Raw genomic sequence first — 25,339 nt, 5'->3', positions numbered from 1 at the left:
CCTCCTGCGTTTTCTTGCGACCGCAGTGGAGGCCACACTGCTTGTGGTGACTGTGCTTGTGGGGGCGACTGTGCTAGTTGGTATTGTGACCGCAGTGGAGGCCATACTACTTGTGGTGACTGTGCTTGTGGGGGCGACTGTGCCAGTTGGTATCTTCGATCTTGGTGATTCCAAGCAGGAGACTGGTGGTCCCATTTTCCTTACTTTTGCCGGTGGCGGTGTTGCATCCGCAGTCTCTGGCCTCCTGCGCTTTCTTGTGACCGCAGTGGAGGCCACACTACTTGTGGTGACTGTGCTTATGGGGGCGACTGTGCCAGTTGGTATCTTCGATCTTGGTGATTCCAAGCAGGAGACTGGCGGTCCCATTTTCCTTACTTTTGCCGGTGGCGGTGTTGCATCCGCAGTCTCTGGCCTCCTGCGCTTTCTTGTGACCGCAGTGGAGGCCACACTACTTGTGGTGACTGTGCTTGTGGGGGCGACTGTGCCAGTTGGTATCTTCGATCTTGGTGATTCCAAGCAGGAGACTGGCGGTCCCATTTTCCTTACTTTTGCCGGTGGCGGTGTAGCATCCGCAGTTTTGGGCCTCCTGCGCTTTCTTGCGACCGCAGTGGAGGCCACACTACTTGTGGTGACTGTGCTTGTGGGGGCGACTGTGCCAGTTGGTATCTTCGATCTTGGTGATTCCAAGCAGGAGACTGGCGGTCCCATAGATCTTGTTCGCCGCACTTTTGCGGGTGGCGGTGTTGCATCTCCAGTCTCTGACCTCCTGCGCTTTCTTGCGACCGCAGTGGAGGCCACACTACTTGTGGTGACTGTGCTTGTGGGGGCGACTGTGCCAGTTGGTATCTTCGATCTTGGTGATTCCAAGCAGGAGACTGGCGGTCCCATAGATCTTGTTCGCCGCACTTTTGCGGGTGGCGGTGTTGCATCTCCAGTCTCTGACCTCCTGCGTTTTCTTGCGACCGCAGTGGAGGCCACACTACTTGTGGTGACTGTGCTTGTGGGGGCGACTGTGCCAGTTGGTATCTTCGATCTTGGTGATTCCAAGCAGGAGACTGGCGGTCCCATTTTCCTTACTTTTGCCGGTGGCGGTGTTGCATCCGCAGTTTTGGGCCTCCTGCGCTTTCTTGCGACCGCAGTGGAGGCCACACTACTTGTGCAGACTGTGCTTGTGGGGGCGACTGTGCCAGTTGGTATCTTCGATCTTGGTGATTCCAAGCAGGAGACTGGCGGTCCCATAGATCTTGTTTGCCGCACTTTTGCGGGTGGCGGTGTTGCATCATCAGTCTCTGACCTCCTGCGTTTTCTTGCGACCGCAGTGGAGGCCACACTGCTTGTGGTGACTGTGCTTGTGGGGGTCACTGTGCCAGTTGGTATCTTCGATCTTGGTGATTCCAAGCAGAAGACTGGCGGTCCCATTTTCCTTACTTTTGCGGGTGGCGGTGTTGCATCATCAGTCTCTGACCTCCTGCGTTTTCTTGTGACCGCAGTGGAGGCCACACTGCTTGTGGTGACTGTGCTTGTGGGGGCGACTGTGCCAGTTGGTATCTTCGATCTTGGTGATTCCAAGCAGGAGACTGGCGGTCCCATTTTCCTTACTTTTGCGGGTGGCGGTGTTGCATCATCAGTCTCTGACCTCCTGCGTTTTCTTGTGACCGCAGTGGAGGCCACACTGCTTGTGGTGACTGTGCTTGTGGGGGCGACTGTGCCAGTTTGCATCTAATACCCTCAGAGCACACGCCATTTACGGCAGCAGAGCAAAAGACCCTCTTCCTCTTATTAGACCCTTGGTTGGCTGACACGGTGGATGCCTCGATTACAACAATATTTTTGTTAGCTCCGGAGGGAGGCTCTCTAACTATCTTCTCATAGGGAAACCTACCATGCATGACAGAGGATATACATTTATTTAGAGATGCCAAACAGTTCTCTTCTTCTGCAGTGAGAGACGGGGCGAGACAGTTGTATGGAGTCTTCTCTGTGGTGGTGGATGTGTCCTTGTCTCTTGTCTCAGGTGACGTGTTTGAGGATTGATCTATGGGGGTTGATGTGTGGTGGTATTTTTCGAGACTCCAAAAGGTTCAATTCTTTTCTGCAATTAACATGGAATCATACATCTTCAAAGTGGATTCTGCCAACACTGAATTGAAAATTTTCATTGAATTTTAGTATAATTAGATGTCTCAGAATTTGTTGTCTTCTATCCGTGCACCTATCTAGTATCAAAATGTTGAAATGGTGGTATTTTTCGAGACTCCAAAAGGTTCAATTCTTTTCTACAATTATCATGGAATCATACATCTTCAAAGTGGATTCTCCCAACACTGAATTGAATATTTTCATTGAATTCTAGTATAATTAGATGTCTCAGAATTTGTTGTCTTCTATCCGTGCATCTATCTAGTATCAAAATGTTGAAATGGTGGTATTTTTCGAGACTCCAAAAGGTTCAATTCTTTTCTACAATTATCATGGAATCATACATCTTCAAAGTGGATTCTGCCAACACTGAATTGAAAATTTTCATTGAATTCTAGTATAATTAGATGTCTCAGAATTTGTTGTCTTCTATCCGTGCACCTATCTAGTATCAAAATGTTGAAATGGTGGTATTTTTCGAGACTCCAAAAGAATCAATTCTTTTCTGCAATTATCATGGAATCATACATCTTCAAAGTGGATTCTCCCAACACTGAATTGAATATTTTCATTGAATTCTAGTATAATTAGATGTCTCAGAATTTATTGTCTTCTATCCGTGCACCTATCTAGTATCAATATGTTGAAATGGTGGTATTTTTCGAGACTCCAAAAGGTTCAATTCTTTTCTACAATTAACATGGAATCATACATCTTCAAAGTGGATTCTCCCAACACTGAATTGAAAATTTTCATTGAATTCTAGTATAATTAGATGTCTCAGAATTTGTTGTCTTCTATCCGTGTACCTAACTAGTATCAATATGTCGAAGAAGGTTCTTCCTTTATTATTCACTATTTTCCTATCTTCTCAAAAGCAATTCGAACAGTGGGGTATATTTTTTACAATAATTATCCGCCGAGATGTGTAGGGGTGTTTCGCCGAATTCATCCTGGAAATTAACATTAACCCCCTTTTCTTTTAAAAATTTTGCAGCATGAGGTGTTTTATTGTTTTTAGCAAGCTTATGCAATGGATTATTTTCATATTAAATTAGGGTTAGATCTATTGAGAATATCCGTGCATCTATCTAGTATCAATATGTCGAAGAAGTGTACGCCTATGATGATGGAGTTAACTGTGTTCTCCCTCTTCTTGTAGCACTAATTTCGGACGCTTTATTCTCGAAGGGTCTTCTGGTCGTAGTTTAGGGTCTACCAATGTTTGATTAGTATGATTCACAAACTTTTCCAACAGTTTTGGGATTTGATTTGTATCAAGGTATCTATTTTGAAGTCTTGTCTGAGGTCGCTGTTTTGGATGAACCATGGGGCGTCTATGATCCTTCTAAGAATTTTACTCAGTATTTTTTCAAACGTTTGCTATATCAGCCTCGAACTCCTGTATGCTTTCATTAGTGTTTTGTGCACGGCTCTTAATCTGTGCGTTATATACTTGTTGGATCACTATACCTCATCTGGAGCCTGATTGTTAAAGCTTCATAGTTAGCTTGTTGGTTTAGCGGCATCGTTTGAAGGACATTCAGGGCTTCTTCTCTCAAGAAAACAATTAAGGCTGTAGCTTTATCTTCCTCGTTCCATCTATTCGAATTAGCTGCTGACTCAAATTGTCCTTCATTTGATTCTGCAAGGATTTAATGTTGGTGGTCAGTAGCTCAAAAGCATTTTTAAAGAATTCCAAGCTTATCTGGACCATTTTCCTTGACTGCAATCTCGTAACTGGCATTCAAAAATATGACCACAAAAATGTTCATAATACTGTCCACAGAAATTTCCACGAGAATATCCTCAAAAATGTCTCGTTACATTATCAACATACATAGATCATTTGGCGAATACAAAATTTCGAAGATCTAACCAATCCGTTATCACGGCCACATCCTCAAAATCTTTGTTCCATCTACCGATTGGATAATTTTCGGTTCCTGTGAATTATTGAAGCGATTTTTCGACTTCCCTAAATGTCAAAGAGAACTTATCCCGACCAGAACAGGTTCACATGACGCGCTTTTGACAATGCGCGCTTCATAAGAACGCGTTGAATGAAATGTACCTATGTACTCGTAAATGCGTTGTGTTAAAACGCAATTTAACCTTACGTTAGTCGCGCCCCAAAATTTTCATTATAGGTCGCGCATGTATCTTATAGATACATTGCCGATTTCCTGTCGAAAAATGGATGAAATCATGAAAATTTATTTATTTCCAAAGGACCCCGCACGGTTCTTATGGAAAATGGGTCCCAGTCGAATTGGCTGAAAATTTAGTATAATGTAGTTTATGAAGTCCTGATCAAATGTCTCCCTGAGCACAACAAGATCTAATGTACAGTTTTTGAGATACAGGGTGTCAAACATGCAGAGAGAGGGTTGTTGCTTACCTTTAGAAAATCAATAATGTGGCGATTTTTTTGTTACAAAAAGTTGAAGATAATAATTACAATCTCAATATTGTCGACACGAGTTGTAATAAGAAGTTATAAGACTCCGTATACAGGGTTATTAATAATTACATAATTTTTATGTAATTCTTCAAACAAACTCAGTCAAACGCAAAAGCTCGTAGACTTGCAGAATAAGTAAAAAACATTATTATTTTCAAGTAGAGATTTATATTTGTTTGGATCTATTTTTAGAACTTTTTTCAAAATTCAAATTGAAGGGATCCAAATCATCAGTTATAGAAGGATTTCAATATAATTTCCTTTTGAAAATAACTAAAATAATTAATAATTTCTTGCAGGTCATTGAAAGGAGAAAAAAGAGTGACAATAAAACCTTAAAATTAATAGCATTGAACTGAATTCAAAATGAAAAAAAGCAGCATACCTAATACCATAGAATCTTACTTTGAGCTATTTTTATGCAGAGGAAATCACTTGCTCTTATATTATTCCTCAAGCCCAGCCAGGAGCAACTCAATGCTAGCTTGTTTGTCATAATAGTTTTCATCATTCTCTTCACCCTATCTTTAGGGTGTGCACCGCCAAATGTTTGAAGGTAGTTCATCTATAAGAGATGAAAATAATGATTAGTTCTTTATATAGAGAACTAAAAGTTAACTTACAAAGTTATTTTTCTCTTCCTCCTTCTCCAGCAGGTCATTTAGTCTTTTCATATCTTCCATGCTATCACATGGAAGATTCTCCAGAAAGAATTTTAAATTGGCAGTGTTCGGTTGTTGGGTCACTTCTATATGTTTGAGCCTTTCATTCATTTCTTCCATTTTTATGGACATTGAATTGACCAAAGCCAATAGTGCATCTGCAATATAATTTTTCTGATTATCATACAAACAAATGTTTTTGGGTTTATATACTTACCAATTTTTTTCTCCAACTTGTTTTCATAAGGTTCTAACAGAAAATCAAATATTCAGTTGAAAATTAATCAAATCGAATATCAATTACATCAATGAAGTATATAGTATAATTACCGAAATCTGCTTGAGTGCTGGCGCAGGTGATGTGATGTGTACTAGAGCTAGCTTTATTTATAGCCTCATCGTGGAATGGGGTAATGTCCTCAAGTGAATTTACTGAAACATGAGAAATGTAAGATATATTTCAACTACAAGTTACATGGTCAATGTTTTGATATGTGAGGGTATCGGTAGAAAATAATTTTATCAGTTTATTTCTGCTACAGTTTGAGCGAGCAATATTTTCCTTTGATATGCAACGTCTAATCTTACCATCAATAATCTGTTCATCAGAGATCATGCCAGTCATACTGAATGCATTATCAGACTGCTTCCATATCACTTCAGTCCCTTGTAAGTTTATGAAAGGAGGTGAAGTCATACTATCTGAAAATGTCAATATCAGTTGAAACTATTGAACAAGGTTAACACACATCACTAATTACCACCTAATTCACTTGAAGAGTACTGAGGAATTTTCTTTCTCATCCCCCTTCCTCTAACTTCATCAGCAGAAGAAGTATAATCATTATTCCCTGCTTTTTTAATCGCCTTTTCATATTTTCTGGAAAAATTTAATGTTTTAAAGGAGTGATTCAAAAAGTAAATGCTCATGAAGATAATATCCCATAGAATAAGGCCCATTTACTTCACATATCATAATACATTGTTCAATATTATATAAACTTACCATATATTCCCTCCAAATTTATTTTGTGAGAGGGCCAGTCACTTTTGGGGGCAGCTCTCATTTTTATTAAATTTGTAACATTTTTAGGATTATTCGGGGGCCAGACACATTCAGTATTGTCTGAATTCAGCCAACTTACAGGAACTTCACTGAATACATCATCTTCGATAAAATGGAATACTGCGTAAGCCATTTTGTATTCTGAAACCCAACTGAGCAAAATTTTCATTATAATTCATTTTAGAAGGTCAGCCAGGTTTGAAAAAGAATTTCAGTTTTGAATGAATAGAGAAAAAAAAATTTGAACTAAATTACAAATAGATATTTGATTTAATAAATGACTTTCAATAAAACAACAACCAACCAGATAAAGAAAATTACTATATGCATTTAATGAACGTAACCCAAAAGGTTTACACAAAAAATAAAATTCAGCAATGAACCAGCTTCATTACAATATAATTATTATTTGCTTGGTCTGGAAGTAGCAAGCATTTGCTTGAAAATATATCATCAGTAAATTCAATATTAACAACTCCACTCAAATCCTCAAGGCATACTGTAAATATTCCAACCAAAGATGATTGACATGGTACTCTAAACAAATCGAGATATTTTGTGAAATATCTACAAGTTATGAACACTTTAGTGCCCTCGATCTTCTTATTCTCAATAATTATAATTTTACCACTTTTCAATATAAAACAATTATTAGGTTTTTTTGAAGAAATGGAGAAATTTGAAAATTCTATCAGTTTGACAGTTTGACCTGAGATATGGAACTCTGGATAAGATTTATTTTCAGATGATTCAATGTCCAAAGATTTTGCTTCATTTAATCTGTTCACTATCTGATGAAGTGGTTTGCCTGAAGTTTTAAGCTTTTGTTTTAATTGGTACATGTAATTCTCAAATTAAAAAGCGCTGAAATTCTGAATTGGTCCAGAATTCCTAACTTCATTACATAAATGTATCAAACAATGTACATTAAAATTGAGATATTGTTTTCCATAGAAAGATGAATACTTTTGAACAAAATATTTCAAATTCTCTTCTGCATAACAAATCAAATGAGATAAATGTGAGCTGGATAAAATCCGAATGGCTACTGATAAAGATAAAAAATAGTGGTACATAGCTTTTGGCAGAGAATCCCTCAATACAACTATCCCTGTGTATAACAAAAAAAGCCTCAATTCAGTTGCCTTCCATCTATTTACATCTGAAAGAGGCCTAGGTAAACGGGAGAATTCATTAGTGATGAATTCCTTCAATTTTGAATAACGCAACTCGCTTTCTACAAGCCTCGCTTTATTCATCCTAACATCCATTCTTCCCTGTACCCAAAATTGAAGTAACCGTTTTGTCACTCCCAAATGAACCAAATGCATTGGATCCAAAGGTATTTGTGAGATCATGTCAATGTCAAGCTCTTGAAGTATAGTATCAATTTTGTGGTGTTCTGGCTGGCTTTTATTTCTGAACGAAAAGTTATTTCTTAATTTCGCAGTTAATTCTGGAAAAACTAGTCTATTCTCAATAAAGTCACCCTCAGTCTCACATTTGGGACATCCAAAAAATCCAGTATGACTTTTTATTCCACAAATAAAGGCTCTAGCAGGGGAGTCACATATTATTGCATTGACCCTAATTTGTACATGGTGACCATTGTAATCCAAACCCTTGTCAAGCAAGATTTTCATTTCCTCAACGAAAGGTTTCAAAAATAAATTAGAATCTGAGGGTTTGCTATTTCCATAATGAATTCCTACAGGAAACGGGTGTGAATAAAAGTCATCATGGATTGCAGCCAGTATTGGCCAGAACTGACCGTTTATACTTTTGGAGACTGGAAGACCGTCTATGTTGAAATCTAGTTTGATTTCAAGAGGGCACACTCTATATCCAGAACACCCACATGACAGTATTGCCCCCCATTGACATTATCTATCTTGGAACTAACATTCCTCTGCGTTTTCATGAAAGTTCTTGCATCCAAAGGATCATTTGCAACAATGATTTACCAGCACTTTCAAAATATCACTAATAGCTGACTGCGAAATATTATGTTTAATGAAACAAGAACGGAGTGATGTAGTAAATGTTTCATCATCATTTACACAAAGATTATTATTATATACGACATTAGATGGACTTAAAATAGAGCTAGCGATTTGAGCAGTATGAGTGTCACTTTGTATTTTACTAAAACTATTAGAATCACTAGAATGTATTTCTTGTTCCAAAGAAGATATATTTTCTATATTTTGTTTGGAACTCGATGGACAACTATCAGCAGGAATAGCAGACACAGAAGTAGGAGTTCTAGTCTCATTTCCAAGAAAATATTTTTTTTGGGCAGCTATCAATCTACGTCTCTGTCCTGTAGATAGCTCTGTTACCAATTTTCTTTGCTTTGTTCGGTGCATCTTTGAACAATGAAGAATAATAGATTTAATAAAATGAAGTTTCGATCTGGTAATTTGTAAATTTATTGAACATTTATACAGGGAGGTAGCAACGAAAACTACAGATTTCTATTATCATTTCAAAAAAAGTCCAATGAACGTGGGCACACAAACGCTTTGTTTTCGAAATACAATGTTAAACTTTAATTTTTTTTCAAATTTCCACCTCAAGCAACTTATTCCTTTCAGAAGATATATATATATATATATATATATATATATAGATGTTTCAATTTGAAGTTTTCATCATGTTATATGCTAACTTTGAATGCAAATATACAGAGTGATATTTTTTCAGGAACAGTGCCCTGCACTTTCTTCCCTCCAGAACTTTTTTATGGTGGACCGCACTGGCAGTTTAGAAATATGAAAGAGCAACATTGCTCCAGTGCTACATTTTTTAGTTTCTTGTAGTTTTGTCGTACCTACTACCGATTTCGAAAAAAAAATTCAAACAATTCTCTAGTATAATCTTCAGGAAAATTCAAATTATTACAAAGATCCAGTGAGTAAGCTGTGACGATTAAATTTATTATAAAAGTGAGACGATGCGTTGGTACTTATATTTATCCAATATGTAGCGGAGATTTATTAAGATTCAATAAACTAGTAGGTATAATCATTACAAAAAATTAGAACTACGATAAGAAACACCGGTATCTCGAAAATAAAGCGTTTGCAGTCACATGCTTATAGGATTTGAAATTGCCCATAGAATCTCTCACTTTCCTTTTTTATAGAGACCTGTATATTTAAATGTAGTTACCTAGTTAGTATACATAAATGCACTTACCTTGCAAATATTCCTCACGTCCACGTTTTCACGAAAATATAAAAAACAACTAATGTCTAAGAATAATATATATATATATTTATATATTATTATTGTATCAATACAATAGAACAAGTAACTATCACATATAATAGAAATCAAAGATTAATCTCTGATAGAAATATTTCTCTTTTCTACGAGAGTAATGAAAAGTAGGATAAAGTTCGTAAATGGAAATTTACACTTGTCTTTTAGCGCGAATCCAAAATACGGTTCACAATGTTTATAGCGCCACCTAGAGAATGCGGGAAATTTAAATTGTCACTCGAAGAAGCAGTTCAAATTTCAATTTAATTTCATTTTTTCATTGGGTTTGAAAAAACTATATGTAATTATGAAACGTACTTGTGTAGATCTGATTAATATATATCATGAATATGCTATATTTATATAACATTTACGTAATATTAACAATGTAACATATATATTACGAATGTTACATATATGATATATGATACGTAACTATCTTACATACACGTATATAACTGATCAATATAGCCTTCATGAAACCTGAATATATATCATATATGTAACTTCAGTAATATAAAAATGTTACGTATATGATACATGAACAATTCAGATAATCTCGTGGATATATGAAATGTTATGTACCAGATACATTAGTTTTGAGATGTATCAGGTATGTACCTCATTTCTTAGGGATGTTATGTAACGGTAAGGCGCATATAACAACATGGTTTGCTGGGTATACGGGGTCTTCCACTTTTTTAGTTGTAGTAATTTAATTTTTTTCAGGAACATATAAAAAAATTAAACATAAAAGTAGAAAACCAAATATAATATGATCAATATTCTATAGCTCTTGTCTATTTGTTGCATCTTGTACGGATCATTTAATTCGGTTAGGGGGTAGGCCGAGCGAATGTTTGGTTGATGGCCTGCGAAGCATGTCCCAAAAACCATACAAGACTAATTATAGAATAATAGAGCATTTTTTTTCATCTTGCATACACTTCATATTATGAGAAATGTGGCTGACATTATTACAAAAAGCTATGACTATTATTTATTATGTGGCCTACAAAGATGTATTTTTTGTATGAAAACTTGGAATCATTGAGGAAACAGTAAACCTTAATACAGACAATTGGTACGTGATCTCATCTCAAATTAACACAGTAGCTTTGAAAAGGACCGGTTTCGGAGGTGTACCTCCATCATCAGTGTCGCTTTGCGTTAGCTCTGGAAGTACAAGGATCTTTGCTCGAATATATAATACAATATAATAATGTTGTATGTAGGATATACATAATTTAGAAAATGTATATTCTGTATGAGAATAATGAATAACTAAGGGAACAGTAAAACTGTAACATCGCAACGCCATTAGTAAACAATTACTGTAACTGATTTAATCTCAAAACAACATGGCAATTTGAGGTGCATTCAAAGCTAAAGCCATCGACAGACCGGTGTTGAGGGTCTCATAAAATTAAAAACGTAATGGGGATGTCGATACGTTTTGTATGGAAAAGTTCTAAGGCTATTTACATAGGGTGGTTCTTTTTTCACGAAATCAGACTAGCAACGTACGTAGATATAAAATAAAAAACTAAACCTAACGAACAAAATTTTGTGGTTGGGGTCTGTTTCCTGCATCGTGAACAGATCCTATTAATTGGGTTAAGGGGTAGAGAATGTTTGGTTGATTGCGTGCGTACCCCAAAGTGACTTTGGATATATTATACTGTAATCAGTGCCTGTTGTACATCGAATTGATTTTGAGAAATGGTATAAACATAGCTGAAATAAAAAAACTTATAACTTCTTATTACAAGTCGTGTCGACAATATTGAGATTGTAATTATTATCTTCAACTTTTTGTAACAAAAAAATCGCCACCTTATTGATTTTCTAAAGGTAAGTAACAACCCTCTCTCTGCATGTTTGACACCCTGTATCTCAAAAACTGTAAATTAGATCTTGTTGTGCCCATGGAGACATTTGATCAGGACTTCATAAACTACATTATACTAAATTTTCAGCCAATTCGACTGGGACCCATTTTCCATAAGAACCGTGCGGGGTCCTTTAAATCAAATAAACAGAAATAAAAATACTCGAAAAATCAGAAATATTAAATTCAAGCAAAATTTTCATGAATATGAACACAATGTTCAAGAAATAAATATTTTTCACATTTCTTGCAGGAATATTTAGTAAATCGGGTCTTCTTCGCTTGTATAGCATGTATCACACCTATTTCTTTTTTTGGGGACATCGCTCTTTGGTAGCTCTAAGGCTTGGGAGTTTTCAGGTTCATTTTCTATGCCCATCAATTGTCTTCTCTTGATCGCTGGTTCCGTCAATTGTTTCGAGAGTTTATGTAAAAATACTCTTTATTTCATTCTGCTAGCTAGCACACATATTAATTAAGAAATGGGTAAACATTTTTAGAAATTTCACCAATGAATAATTAATCTTCTTCTTCTTCTTCTTCTTTTATTGTGCTTGGCAGCGAGGCCATCTACACATGGAACATTTCGTTGTAACTGAGAGATTTGTTAAACTAGATTATCTTTTATTTTGAACTTAGAACAATGTACAATACAATCAATACTATTAGAGGTTGGTATTTTTCCAGCTCCGGGGCAGGGGGAGCGGTACAAAAGACAACACTTGTGGAACTGAAAGGATGAAGGGATTATTAGTATTTTGTATAAAAAACATTACAGTTTAAGCCCACATGAATTTAAAAAACCATAGAGTGACCTATATATCAGTACATTCTCAGAGAATATCAAATCTTGAATATTAAGTGGGAAGTTGTGATCAGCGTATATCTTACAGAGGTCATCATATAAATTTCTGCACTTGATATCATTTAGAGAGCACGAAAAGAAAATGTGCTGTAAGTCCCCTCTCTCTCCGCATTCGCAAAGGTCATCATCCCTAACTTGTATTTTAGCCAAATGAGCAGGAGAACAGCAGTGATTTGCTCTGAGTCTGTTCATTGATGTGATATTACCTCTAGGGAGATCAGCAAATGAGTGGAACCAGGGTTTTCTACTAAAATGACCAACGTTAATCATGGTCGAATAAAGGTGACCTCTATGAAGAGATGTTTGCTTCCATTCCGTCTTCCATCTTTCCCATATATTGCGTTTGAATGTGGGCCAATGTTCTTTTATATCGCCCTTAATAGTAAGGGTATGGGACATTTTACTGCCCTCTTTAGCAAGGCGATCTGCTTGGTCATTACCAGTGATGTTTGTGTGGCTGGGAACCCACACAAATTTAATTTGTCGATTAGTTTGGGTGATGCGGTGAATTTTATTTCGAATTGACAGAGTTATGTGATCGTTACTGGAATGGGGGAACCAACCTTTTAGTTTTTCAAGAGCGGACTTGGAGTCAGAAATGATGAGGACATCATCAGTCATTCCCTCAATAATGGATAGGGCTTTATCAATCGCGAGGAGTTCAGCAGATGAAATGGAAAAGCTTGAGGGGACTCTCCCACTGAAAGAAATATTTCCAGGGCTATATATACCAATACCAACCTGGTCTCGCGATTTTGAGGCATCAGTGAATAGCAAAGAGAAATCGGGGAATTTATCCCTGCATCTCTCATCGAACAAACCTGAATTGTCTAAGTCCAATTTACGAAGGTTCAAAGAATAATAGGGAACGTCAAGATAGTGGACACACAAGGGAACCTGGAAACAAGGAAGGAGGGGAGAGGAATAGAAGGAGCCAGTCTCTGGGAGCATATTGAGAGCTTCTAATATAGGGGGCATAGGTCTACTACCCCATGCATGACGCCAAGAAAAAAGTTGTGACAGCCTTTGGAGAAGGGGATTTGGAGAAATCTTAGCTAGCTTTGACAAAAACTTGATCGCCAACCAGATGCGACGGTAGGACAGGGGAAGTTGACCACTCTCTGCGAGGAGGCCATTTATAGGCGTGGACTTCATGTAGCCTAGTGCTACTCTGATAGCCGAATATTGGACCCTATCAAGTCGAGAGAGAACAGACTTGGAGCATCTGCCCAGAAAGACAGATCCATAGTCAAGAAAGGGAAGGACGATTGCATTATAAATTGTTAACATGGTTTGAGGGTGTGACCCCCACCATGTCCGACACAACGACTTCATGACATTGATGTTCCTAGTAGCTCTCGAACGCATGTTTTCAATATGGAGGGACCAATTCATGTTGACCTGTAAAGTAACTCCAAGATATTTGGTGGAGGTTTTCCAGGGGATGGCATTATCGAATATATAAAGAGTAGGGAGATTGACCAAGATTTTTCTCTTGTGGAAGCACATTGCTTGAGATTTCTCTGCCGAAATGGTTAGGCCTCTACTTCGTGTCCATTCCTCAACCTGGGCTAATGCCTGGGACATATTCTCAAAGGCTTCTTTGAATGTTTTTCCCGAAGCTTTCACAGTAGTGTCATCTGCGTATTGAAGTACTTCAACTCCTGGGATGTTCAGAAAGGAAGAAAGACCTTTAACAAAGAGGTTAAACAGAGGGCAGCTGTCGGGGGAACCCTGAGCTAAGCCTAGGAAAGATGATACCGGACCAATTAGTTCGTTGAGACATGGGTCAAGTAGAAAAATACTTCTATCAACTATGAGGTTTCGTAGGAGATTAATAATCTGGAGGGGGACACCCTCTGCCATTAAAACTGATTTTAAAATATCAAAGTTTACAGAGTCATAAGCTTGTTTAACATCCAAGAAAACAACAAGAGTTATTTCATTCATTGCATACGCCGAGTAAATTGGGACTGTAATAGCAGTCAGCGCATCAGTCACCGATTTGCCCTTTCGGAAGCCATATTGAGGTTCATTTGATGGCACGTTTAGCTCATAAACTCTCTCCAATCTTGACGCCATAAGGGTCTCAAAAATTTTTAGCAAACAGGAGGTGAGGGCTATGGGACGGTAGCTGTTGGGGTCGTGGGGGGGCTTTCCTGGTTTGCAAATGGAAACAATTATTGTTTCTTTGAGGGATGGAGGAATATTGGGGTCTGTAAATAATCTATTGTATACCTGAAGAAGAACATTTTTGGCCTGAATGGGAAGATGCTTTAACATTGAGTACGTTATCGCATCTTTACCAGGTGCGGAGTCCTTTTTACGGTGAGATGGTTTTCGACATCTCACATAAAGTAAAAGGAGAGAATAACATGGAGTGGTTACCTGGCGGAGGATTCATGTTCCTAAGAGGGGTTCTATCTTCTTCGTTCAAATCAAGCTGAGGAGATGGACAGAGTCTAGAGAGGATTTCTCTGCCACAAGAAGGAGAGGCTCGTCTTGACGGGCTTGTGGAGACTCCAGAGCGAAATCTTCTGATATTTCTCCAAAGATTTTTACTATCTTTTACTGACAGGCTTCCACAGAACTCTCTGAAGGATGTTTTCTTCTTTTCTCTGATTTTTCGTTTGGTTGTAGCTTGTTTATGTTTTGCATTCAAGTAATTCTCTAATGTGGGATTGAGGCGGTATTTTTTATAGGCGTCTGACCTGTTTTTTACGTGAGTGGTTAGCTCGTCGTCCCACCAGGGAACCCTATAGCTGGAGAGTTTTTCAGGGTGTTTTTTTACAGGAATTGAACGATCAGCTGCAGATAAAATTATTGCTTGAATATCATCCAGACCTTGAATATCTTGTCGTTCGATCTCGTGGATAATTAGTTCCTGGAACAACAACCAGTTAGCCTTTTTAATGTTGTATTTGGAGGTTGAAAAGAAGTTTTGAGGTAATTCAGGTAAGTTGAGATCCATAATTGTCGTTAAAGTGGGGTAGTGGTCACTCCCACCTGGATCTGGGAGAACCTCCCATGAAGCGTCGATCCTAATATCAGGGGAGCAGAGACAAATATCTGGTGAGCTGGACTTATCTGGAGGGGTGACTCTTGTAGAAGATCCGTCGTTGAGGAGACATGAATCGCTTGATAGCAGGAACTGTTCAAGAATATTTCCATTTCTGTTTCTATTGTGAGAGCCCCAGGAGGGGTTCTGAGCATTAATGTCGCCCCAGATGAGATAGGGAGAAATGAGGGCAGAGGTCAGATTATGCCAGAAATCTAACGGAAGAACAATATTTGGAGGGCAGTAGATGTTCACAATTGAAAGGTAGTCAACTTTAAATGCATGAATGTTGACACCATCTGGGGGAGATAAACTGAGGACATGATCAGTGAAAAGCAGGTTATCTTTAATGAGCGAGGCTATACCGCCTCCTCGAGTACTTCTATCCTGTCTAATTATGTTATAGCCTGGTATCTTAAAGGTTTGGTCGATTTTCAGCCAAGTTTCTGAAAGGAGTATTATGTTCGGATGATATTCCTCTATTTTATATTGTAGGTTGTCTTTGTTGGATGTTTGAGATCTAATATTCCACTGTAGGATTTTAAACATTAGGATTAGAGAGGGAAATGAAACTGACAGCAAAATAGGTGGTATAGAGGAATAATTGATGTTTATTTATTAGGAACAGTGGGGACAGGATTAACAGATTTATTTATATTTTGAGGAAGCTGAGAAGATGATGTCGATGGTTGATTATTGGTCAAAAAGTTCATAAGGCTCTTAACTAACTCAGAATCAAAATTATTGGATATTCGTTGTGCTAGAATTTTGAAAAGGTCTTCGTCTGATAGGGATATTTTGGGAAGACTTCTTGAAGGAATTGTTGGGAGGTTAGATTTTTGTGAAGGAATTGTTGGGAGGTTAGATTTTTCTGAAGGAATTGGGGAGAGAGGAAGGGATAGGTGGAGAAGCTGGTTATTGTGGGCTTCCCTATTGTAACCAGGGGATTGGGGAAGTTTTCTTCGTTTCAATTGTGTTGAATATGATGTTCTTGGGTGACTGGGTTGGAGGAGAGAGTTTCTGTTCTGGACGGATATTAGTGTAGCATCCTGAGGGGAGTTGTACCTCTTTTCCTGACGCACCAAGGGGGGGAAAGATGATGGACGGGTGACTGGGTTCACTGCTTCCTTATCAGGAAGATTGTCAGCATATGATTTTGGGACTAATTTCATCGCCTCAAAGTATGAGATGTTCTCAAGAGCAATTAGATTATTAATTTGTTTTTGTCTGGAGTATTCCGGACATTTTTTATCTGTGGCAGCATGATCACCATGGCAAAAAAAGCATTTGGGGTTTGATGTATTGGGGCACTCTGATTCATCATGTTTTTCACCACAGTTTCGACATTTACTTGATTCCTTAGGGGAATTACAGTTTACCTTTGTGTGGCCGTATCTTAAACAATTGTAGCACTGGATCACTGGACCAACATACAAATTCACATGTCTTATAACGCCAAAAATACCTATCTTCTCAGGCAAAATTTTGCCGTGGAAGGTGAGAACCCAAGAGTTTGAAGGAATATAAAAAGTGACATCCTCTCTGGTGACTCTTCTATTCAATTGGCGGGCACCAATAATTTTTATTCTGGAATGAGAGTGATTTAGTATATCATCTTCAGTTATATCAGATCCTACGTCTCTTATGACACCTCTGCTAGAAACCATTCGTGAAGGAACGAAGACATCGATGTTGGGGTCGTTGATGAAAGGATTTTTTTGACAAAAATTCGTTGGCACTAAGAGGGTTAGTGAATTCTACAGAAATTCTTTTTTTTCCTTTTTTGTTCACGTCTTTGACGCCTGGAACCTTGAGTCGGACTAATTCTTTACCAAAATTCATCGGGTGCATATTTCCAATATTGTCGTTTGCCTTTGATTCTACAATTACCATAAAGGGGCCACAGTCACCGATGGAGTAAGTATGAGATATTTTCTTCCTTTGGGGTTTGTTGTTTGGAGACTGAGAATTTTCAGAAAGACGGGATAAAAGCGTAGAAACTGTCTGAGAAGCACATGAGGCTTCTGCAAATAATTCTGAATCATCCTTAAATATATCTATGACACTGTTGATTTCCCTAGAAAGTAATGCAACATCTGCTAGTGAATACTGAGAAGAGGACTCTTCAGGTACCTTGGTTAGGATAGAAGAGAAAGTAGATTGGGACTCTTTAGTTAAGCGATCAAATACTTTTGGAGAGAGTGGGGGTTTAGGGCGAGAGATTTTGCTTTGACTTGAGGTGGAAAAATCCCCAGGGGGGTCTGGAGAATCCTCCGGGGGATCCCCCGACGACCAGTCCATTGAGTTCGTATTAAATTATTTCGTTATCACTCTACCGTTTTTTATAACCCTTTATGTGAAATCAGGAAGGTGAGAAAAAATTTAGAAATGGACTTACCAATAGTTTCCACAAACACAACACTGAGTTAGTAGAGTTTTCTGATTGTTAGTACAAAAATTTACCCAAAATTAGCGAAATTTGGAGAGAAAATTAGGAAGAGCTGTCACTCGTAAGACGGTTAACCTCCCTTGGTGAATAATTAATAAATGTTATTATTTCTGTGATTATATTGTAATTGAATATTTCATTTATATAATTTCCTTCATGCATTATTTCATTTTTCAGTCAACGTGATGAATAAAATACTAATAAATCATATACAAGATATTTGAATACATTGAAATGATTAAACAGTTGATTGATATTTACAGTTTATTCTTTTTTGCGAAATTTACTTTTGTGCAAAACCACTTCTGTTTAATAATTTTTCTCTTAATACCAATGCATTTGGGGTGGAACCATACAATTTTGCAGTATGGATTGCTAAGTGTAGCAATCCATACTGCAATTCTTGGATCCATTAGCACTATTCTTGCATTTGCACCAATTTCCTGTTATCGACAGAGAAACGTCTGAACTGCTAGTTCATGTATCTGGTGCGTTGCCAGTCGAACGTTGTGGTTCGGTTTCAGTTATCGATTTTTTTTTGTGAAATATTTTGCCGAAAGTTCTAGCATGATGACTCTTTAATGAAACAACAGTGCCTTTTCGCTATGTATTTTCCAGAAGTTTTCATCGAATAATATCCTTTCCAATAAAAATCTTCTTGATTCCAAGCCACAAAATCAAAATAGTTTGCACCAGTAACTACTATTTGCATTTGTAATTGATAGAAATAAGCATGTTTTTTATTAAGGTGGATTTCTCTTGAACCATAACCTGATCCTTCATTCAAAAATGAACTTTTTAAATTGAAAATCTCTTCAACGTTGGTATCCTTCAATCCGTTAATGAGGAACGCAAAAACACACTAAACTTTCTTTGAAAAATCTATTGGCGATCGATTTCGGCTATATTGCCATCATCAGGCCAACGTCAAAATACGAAATTTCTTCAACTATAAAATATCTAACGTAAGTCACACTAGACTAACTTTTCAGGAGAGCACCAAAACTGTAAGAAATGTACTCTAGGTCTGGTTGCAAAGCTAATAATTGAGTCAGCCAGCAAAAAATTATTGTTATTATTAAATTTGTATAAACTTTGGCCATACACAGATATTTTGTTTAGAATTGACGTCTTATTTAGTTGCGACTGGACTTACGTTTTTTTGACTGTGCTCATAAAATCGTTTTAGTACTTGAGACTGGAGTTACGCTATATTGGCTGTACTTATGAAACCAGGTTTAGGACACTTAATGACAAGGTATGTTAATAAATACTACACAGCAATCATTATAACAATATTTGTAATATAAAAAAAAATCGGTACAAAAATTAACATGTGTACAAAATTGTGATATGGTTTTATAGCCTGACAAAATCCACAGGTAATAACCAAAACTATTAATCTAAAGCGGTTGAGTCATCCTCAGGAAAGTTCCCTTCCTTTTCTCCATGTGGAATTTTTTCAAAAAAGGATCTGTACTCTACAGGAACCCATTGCAATAAATTCATGAGATCTCTGTATTTCTCATTGCTTATCTTTTTTTTTTCGTTTATCTCATTGGTGGGATGGATGCCGGTAAAACAATCCCTCTTTCTCTCCGCTTTCTCTTGAGATCGACAGTTTTAAAATTATCTTCACTGAAACTGAACTTGGTATTATCTTGACGAAGCTGTAACCACACTGCATGTGATATTAAAAATGGTTCATTGTCACCATTTTTCTTCTTCGAAATAAATGGGGCGTCCTTATTCCTCAAGTAAAAAAATCTAGAAAATCTTCGAGGAGCATCCTTCTCACAACAAATGGACGTTTAGAGCACGACGCAATAAAATTACATTTACATAAATTGAGTGCATTATAGAAATATTTAAATGATTGCCTAAATATTCTCGTTTCGATCTTTCTCTGCTGCAGTGGCTTTGATATACGGGGAACTTGGAAATGAGGCTTTTGATTCTTTCCAAGCTATCACTTGGTAACTTATTTGCAGAAATGTGCTTCCCCCTAAGATTTGGTGTCATCGAACCAGACTCGCTAGCTTTTTTTAAGGCAACTCTCATGAAGGTTTCAGAAATTGACAGTGTATTGAGGAGAAAGGTTTTGCAAGACAATTTCCTCTTTTTTTACTTTTCCTTGAGTCATCTCGAATTCGTTGACTAAAAACAGCTTTTGTTTTTATAGATGACACGACAAATTGCATTTTTGAGTCCCAGGTTCTCTCACCATCCCAATACTCAGAATGTATTTTCAAACGATGCTCCTCTGAGAACCTCAGCTTGCATTTTAAACGACAATTAGCATGGCAGGGATGCTTTAAAGATTTCGCTTTGATGACAAGATTTTTTGTATTGATATACTCTTTTCCACTTAGCCTCTTCTTCTTCCTTACATTTTTTTTTCCAGTTTATTTTTTCATTTTTCATCCGTTTCTTTGCGCCTCAGTACTTCCATAATCTTCTGAATCATCTGAGTCAGTATAAGGAACTAAAGAAACTGGATTGAATACGTCTCTCGGACGCACGTCGCAAGCACCTACAAACGAATCATTTGAGCAAGACTCACTGTCTGATGTTGTCCCGGAAACGAAAATTGGATCATCTATGTCATTATCATCCAATAACTTCATTTCGAAACCGGACCCCTGATTATCCTCAAAAACATTTTGTTGTTCGGTAACAGCTTCTTCAATAAAATCTTCAGGTCCTGAAGAAGAAAAAGAATAGTGTCTGAGGGAGCTAGACACCAATTGGTCTAAGTTAGATAATGTTAGCGTTGATGTAGCTGTGTGTGTGTGTGTGTGTCGCTTGCTTTTTCTTCATTTCTCTCATCACGTAGATTGCAAGTAGGAAACGGTACAGAAGGAAATTTTTCGATACAATAATAATAAATTTATTTGAAGAAATATTATACAATCTACAAACAAACAAAATTCCCACAAAGGCTACGCCTATCCGTGGGGTGAACAACCAAATTAAATTTTTTTCTCAATTTTATGAACAGTGCAGAATGACAAAGCCAGTATATGCGAAACACAATTGAACAAAAAAAATATATATATTTTTCCTTTTTTTACCATTCTTTCAAGCGTATTTGGAAGGCAAGTTTTAACAAGACAAACGAAGATGTAGTAACAGAGAGTTGACCGAATTTGAAGGTCAGATATTCTGTGCCTAGGTCCATCAGAAAGAGCTTCACTCTTTTCTCAAATATCGGCTCAGAAACCGAATTCCTAACATCCAGACATATATGATTTAATATTTCCAACGATGGATGGATTCGTCACTTTTTTCGCGAACTTTCCCCTTTTATCACCTTGACTAGTATTTCCCTAAGTTCGATTTTTCATTGCTACATCGACTACACCTTTTCTAATGTCTAACGTATTTATAAACATTGTTTCGCAAACTTTATTTTTTCCATTCATTGGTGAAAAATAACTTATGGACACATTACGTTTAGAATTCTCACGAGTTTTCCAGGGTGTCTCCGATTCTGTTGTGTCACTGTGTATGAAGTCACGTTGCCGTGTATAATTTGCAAGGTCCCATTATGTTCTGAATATCAAAAGTCTTCCAGTTTCAGAGAACATTTATTTCTACAACTAGCGGGGCATGGCAGTTTCATTGTTGCTACTGGTACTTTTTTTTCCTGGAAGACACGTATTCTTCACCACAAGTTCTTTCTTTTCGCTACATTTCTTTTACTATTATGTGGTTTCAATACACTTTTTCTTGATTTAACTGTCACTTCCGGAAATACTTCCATACCCACTAGAATGTTTTCTCTATTAGTTTCGTTCAAAATTAGTGAGTTATTATCGAGTGAGTCATTATCTGAAGAATCTCCACTTCCATCAGGAATATATTCGGAATGATCCGACGAGTACGCTGGTTCTGGAAACCAACATCGACTTCTTGTGTGTCCCTTCTTCCCACAATTATGGCATTTGAATTGAAAAGAGCTGCTTTTATTCCCATGATTGGTTGTTTCTCCACGCCAATGTCCTTTTTTCTGTTAACGATTCAAAAAGGCAGCAGAATCAACTGGTGGATCTGAACTATTTATCATTTTCATTTCATGATCCAGGAGCTTGCCTTTTACAAATTCCAGGGTTAATTTATCAGGATCTAACGTTTCTAATGCTGTAACTATGATATATTGTCGAAACTTTTAGGTAAAGTCAATAATAGGTGGCAAACCACATCGGTTTCTTCCAGTTTTGCCCCTACAGACTTTAGTTCTCTGATGATTTCATCAAACATTACAAAGAATTTCTCTAGTGAATCTTCACTGAACTTCATGGTTAATAATTTCTTCCGTAGGTAAAGTTGTGATGCAATTCCTTTTCTTTGGAATACCTTTTCTAATGCATTCCACACATGAAAGGCAGTGGCCTTTTCTTTTACATATTACATTTGGGAATTGGAAATGCATTGTATTATGAGTGATTTGCACTGCTTGTCCAGCTTCAGGAATGCTTCGTCAGGGGTAATGCGTTCCTCCTTGATGCACTCTTTCACATTGTGCTGATCTAATAAGATTTCCATCCGAAATCGCCAATGATCATATCCAGTCCCATCAAATTGCGTTATTCCATATTTTTCGACGACTAACTTGTCCAAAGCATGTGCCATTTTTAGGTTATATGTGAAATTTTGCTTAAATTACCAGAATTTTCATGAAAATAATTAATTCTGGATATTCCTCGTTATTTTAAATGTACTTCCTGGGCCCATAACCAGTTGGATTATATAAAATAGTACTTATAACGAGTGATTTACTTTATTATTTTAAACAGCGATATAACCTCAATATATTGAACGATTCAGATAATGTCAAAAATTAATCACAGAGAATCAGAGAAATAGACACAGAAAATAAACTAACATAAATTCTTCTTATAAAAACAAACTTAGTATTAATTGCATTCTTACAACACTTAATCCTTCCTTGTGTGTAATACTAAAATTTTGCTGTGTTTTGTTTAATACTCGGGAAATATAACAAACGGGCCTTTCATTACCATAGGATTCTACATGCGATAAACAAGCTCCTATACCGTAAAATGATGCATCACAAGATAACCTCAAAGGCTTATCCAAACAATAATGCGTTAAAACTTTATCGGATACTAATTCTTTTTTTATTAACTCAAATGCTTTATTACACTCATACGACCATTTAAATTGAGTATTTTTCTTGCGTAATTCATACATAGGTTTCAAAATAACTGAAATATTTGGAATGAACTTATGATAATAGTTGACCATTCCGCAAAAAGCTTTCACTTCGGTCACATTTTTGGGTTGAGAACATTTCAAAATTCCTGAAACTTTATCAAAATCTTTCGTTAAACCATCAACTGAAATATGATGACCTAAATAGGTTATACTGTCTTTAAAGAATTCACACTTTTGTTTATTCAACATAAAACCGAATTTCTCAAGTCTACTCAATACTTGTTCTAAATTTTGTAAATGTTCTTCTTTCGTTCTACCTGTAACAACAATATCGTCTATAAAAACTACTACTCCCGATATTCCACTTAATACTTTTTCCAAAATTGATTGAAATATTGCACAAGCAGGTTTGGTACCAAATGGTAACCTTTTCAATTTAAAAATACCTAAATCTGTGCTCCATGCTAAAAGTAACCCTGTTTTTTCGTTCACTTGCAATTGATTATAAGCATCTTTGTAGTCTAACTTAGTGAATTGTTTACCACCCTGTAAAGCAGCAAATATTGTCTGTATCAGTGGTAATGGATGATTCACATCAACTAAATATTTGTTGATTGTTGCCTTATAATTAGCGCACAACCGGATATCTTTGCTATTGGGCTTCAATGCAATTACCAATGGAGTACCCCACTCAGCATGATCCACTTTTTCGATCACACCTAATTCTAGTAGTCTGGATAATTCCTCTTTTACTTTTTCTCTATAAGCATAAGGTACTGGCCTTGGTTTACAGAAAATTGGTTTAGTATTTGGACAAATCTCCAATGAGATCTCAGCACCATTATAAAAACCAAGTTCATTTTTGAATAAATTTTCAAATCTTTCCAACAACTGAACCAAGTTTCCTTTTTTTTCAAGTAAATTGATATCTCTAAACAATGAAATTAAATCTAAATCAAATTTTCTCAATAAATCTCTTCCCAATAGTAGTCTACTTCCATTTTCAACTACCATCAAACTACAATTCTGTTCAATACCCTTAATACCTACCTTCAAATTCAAACAACCCTTAGGAATAATAACCGTTCCATCATACGTTTTCAATTTAACTTGAGTTTCCGACAACGGAATACTGTTGAAATGCTTCAGATAAATATTAAATGGCATACAACTCAGACCTGCTCCTGTATCGACTTCCATCTTAAATAATCTACCGTTCAAGCAAACTTTAACAAAAATAGGATTAGAATACTCATTTGTTAAATTAAACATTTCAAAAACATGCACATCTTCTACAGTTTCCTCCACTAAATGTACCTCCCCCTTGCAAGCTTTTTAAGTATGTCCTTTTTTCTTACATTTTCTACAAATAAACTTTTTAAACTTACACTTAGCGAAATCATGATCTACACCATCACATGCAAAACACTTCGGACCATTCTTCTTATCTTCGTGCTTCGGTGACACCTTCGTCTCCTTTTGATGTACTACTGATTTCTTCCTTTCGTGGTATGGCTTCATTTTGTTAACATCCACCACCCTTGTCTCCTTTAAAGCTGCTTCTTTTCCAACAGCAATTTCATACAACGCCGGTAAGGGCTTATCTTCAGTTTCCTCGCAAAGTCTGTCTAAAATAGGACCACTTCTCAAGCCGGTTACAAACTTGTCCTTGACTCTTTCATTGACAGAATTTCCAAATTTACATGGGGCAGCAAGTTGTTTAATTTTAACGAACCACTCGCTTATGGATTCTTCCCCTTGTCTCAAATTATTGAATATAATACGTTTACGGAAGACACTCACTCTAGCTTAGTATTGAGTTTCCAATAGCTCGATGAGTTCCTTATAGGTTTTTTGTTTGGGTAATACTGGATCACATAAATTTTTAATCGTTTTATAAACGTTTTCGTCCACCAGAGTAAGTAGAACAGCAGTTTTTCTGTCGTCTCCAACTGCATTGGCAATAAAATATTGTGCAAAAATTTCGAAGTCGTCGCCAACTTTAAAACCATTCAATTGACAAATATTGTTGCTCACAACCACAATTTCGGATTGATGGGCTTTATCTTGAGACATTGTGAAGCGTGGTCGACACCAGGATCAGTAGAAAATTGCGGAAACGGATTTTTCCAAAAATGACTCGACTGCAGGTTTTATATCCTCGTCGCCATTAACTGTTGTGTCCGGATAAGAGTAATAATACGCAGATTCGGATAATTTACGTGTATTACAAAAATCTGTTTAGCACATCGCCATTTCTTAACCATAACAAGTGTACAATTAGACATTTCATTTCC

At 36.9% G+C, this 25,339-nt stretch overlaps 2 protein-coding genes across 2 annotated transcripts; both read right to left on the bottom strand.

Moving 5' to 3' along the window:
* Positions 1–4,885: 4,885 nt before the first annotated feature.
* Positions 4,886–5,725, bottom strand: LOC123674504. The gene is made up of 4 exons (XM_045609393.1): positions 5,596–5,725; positions 5,483–5,515; positions 5,227–5,423; positions 4,886–5,168 (listed from the first exon to the last, which is right to left on the bottom strand). Exons 3-4 carry the CDS (start codon positions 5,395–5,397, stop codon positions 4,989–4,991), a joined length of 351 nt encoding a protein of 116 aa, XP_045465349.1. The 5' UTR covers positions 5,398–5,423; positions 5,483–5,515; positions 5,596–5,725; the 3' UTR covers positions 4,886–4,988.
* Positions 5,726–20,281: 14,556 nt separating this feature from the next.
* On the bottom strand, positions 20,282–25,118 carry LOC123675293 (uncharacterized protein K02A2.6-like). Its single transcript, XM_045610640.1, has 4 exons — positions 24,920–25,118; positions 24,431–24,850; positions 22,886–24,268; positions 20,282–20,565 (listed from the first exon to the last, which is right to left on the bottom strand). The coding sequence occupies exons 1-4, from the start codon at positions 25,116–25,118 to the stop codon at positions 20,282–20,284; spliced, it is 2,286 nt and encodes a 761-aa protein (XP_045466596.1).
* Positions 25,119–25,339: the final 221 nt, after the last annotated feature.

This window comes from Harmonia axyridis, chromosome 3, assembly GCF_914767665.1.
Source record: "Harmonia axyridis chromosome 3, icHarAxyr1.1, whole genome shotgun sequence".
In the NCBI taxonomy this organism is placed as follows: domain Eukaryota; kingdom Metazoa; phylum Arthropoda; class Insecta; order Coleoptera; family Coccinellidae; genus Harmonia; species Harmonia axyridis.
Note: the sequence above shows the minus strand (reverse complement) of the source record. Positions and strands in the feature narration are given on the sequence as shown.

Excerpts from the sequence above, each read along its gene's own strand:
- LOC123674504 (XM_045609393.1), bottom strand. The coding sequence starts at position 5,397 with ATGTCCATAAAAATGGAAGAAATGAATGAAAGGCTCAAACATATAGAA. Across the intron at positions 5,169-5,226 it reads AGGAAGAGAAAAATAACTTT|ATGAACTACCTTCAAACATT; the intron begins GTAAGTTAACTT and ends CATCTCTTATAG.
- LOC123675293 (XM_045610640.1), bottom strand. The coding sequence starts at position 25,118 with ATGTCTCAAGATAAAGCCCATCAATCCGAAATTGTGGTTGTGAGCAAC. Across the intron at positions 24,851-24,919 it reads TAAAACGATTAAAAATTTAT|CTAGAGTGAGTGTCTTCCGT; the intron begins GTGATCCAGTAT and ends CTCAATACTAAG. Across the intron at positions 20,566-22,885 it reads ATCGCATGTAGAATCCTATG|GACCTGAAGATTTTATTGAA; the intron begins GTAATGAAAGGC and ends TTTCTTCTTCAG.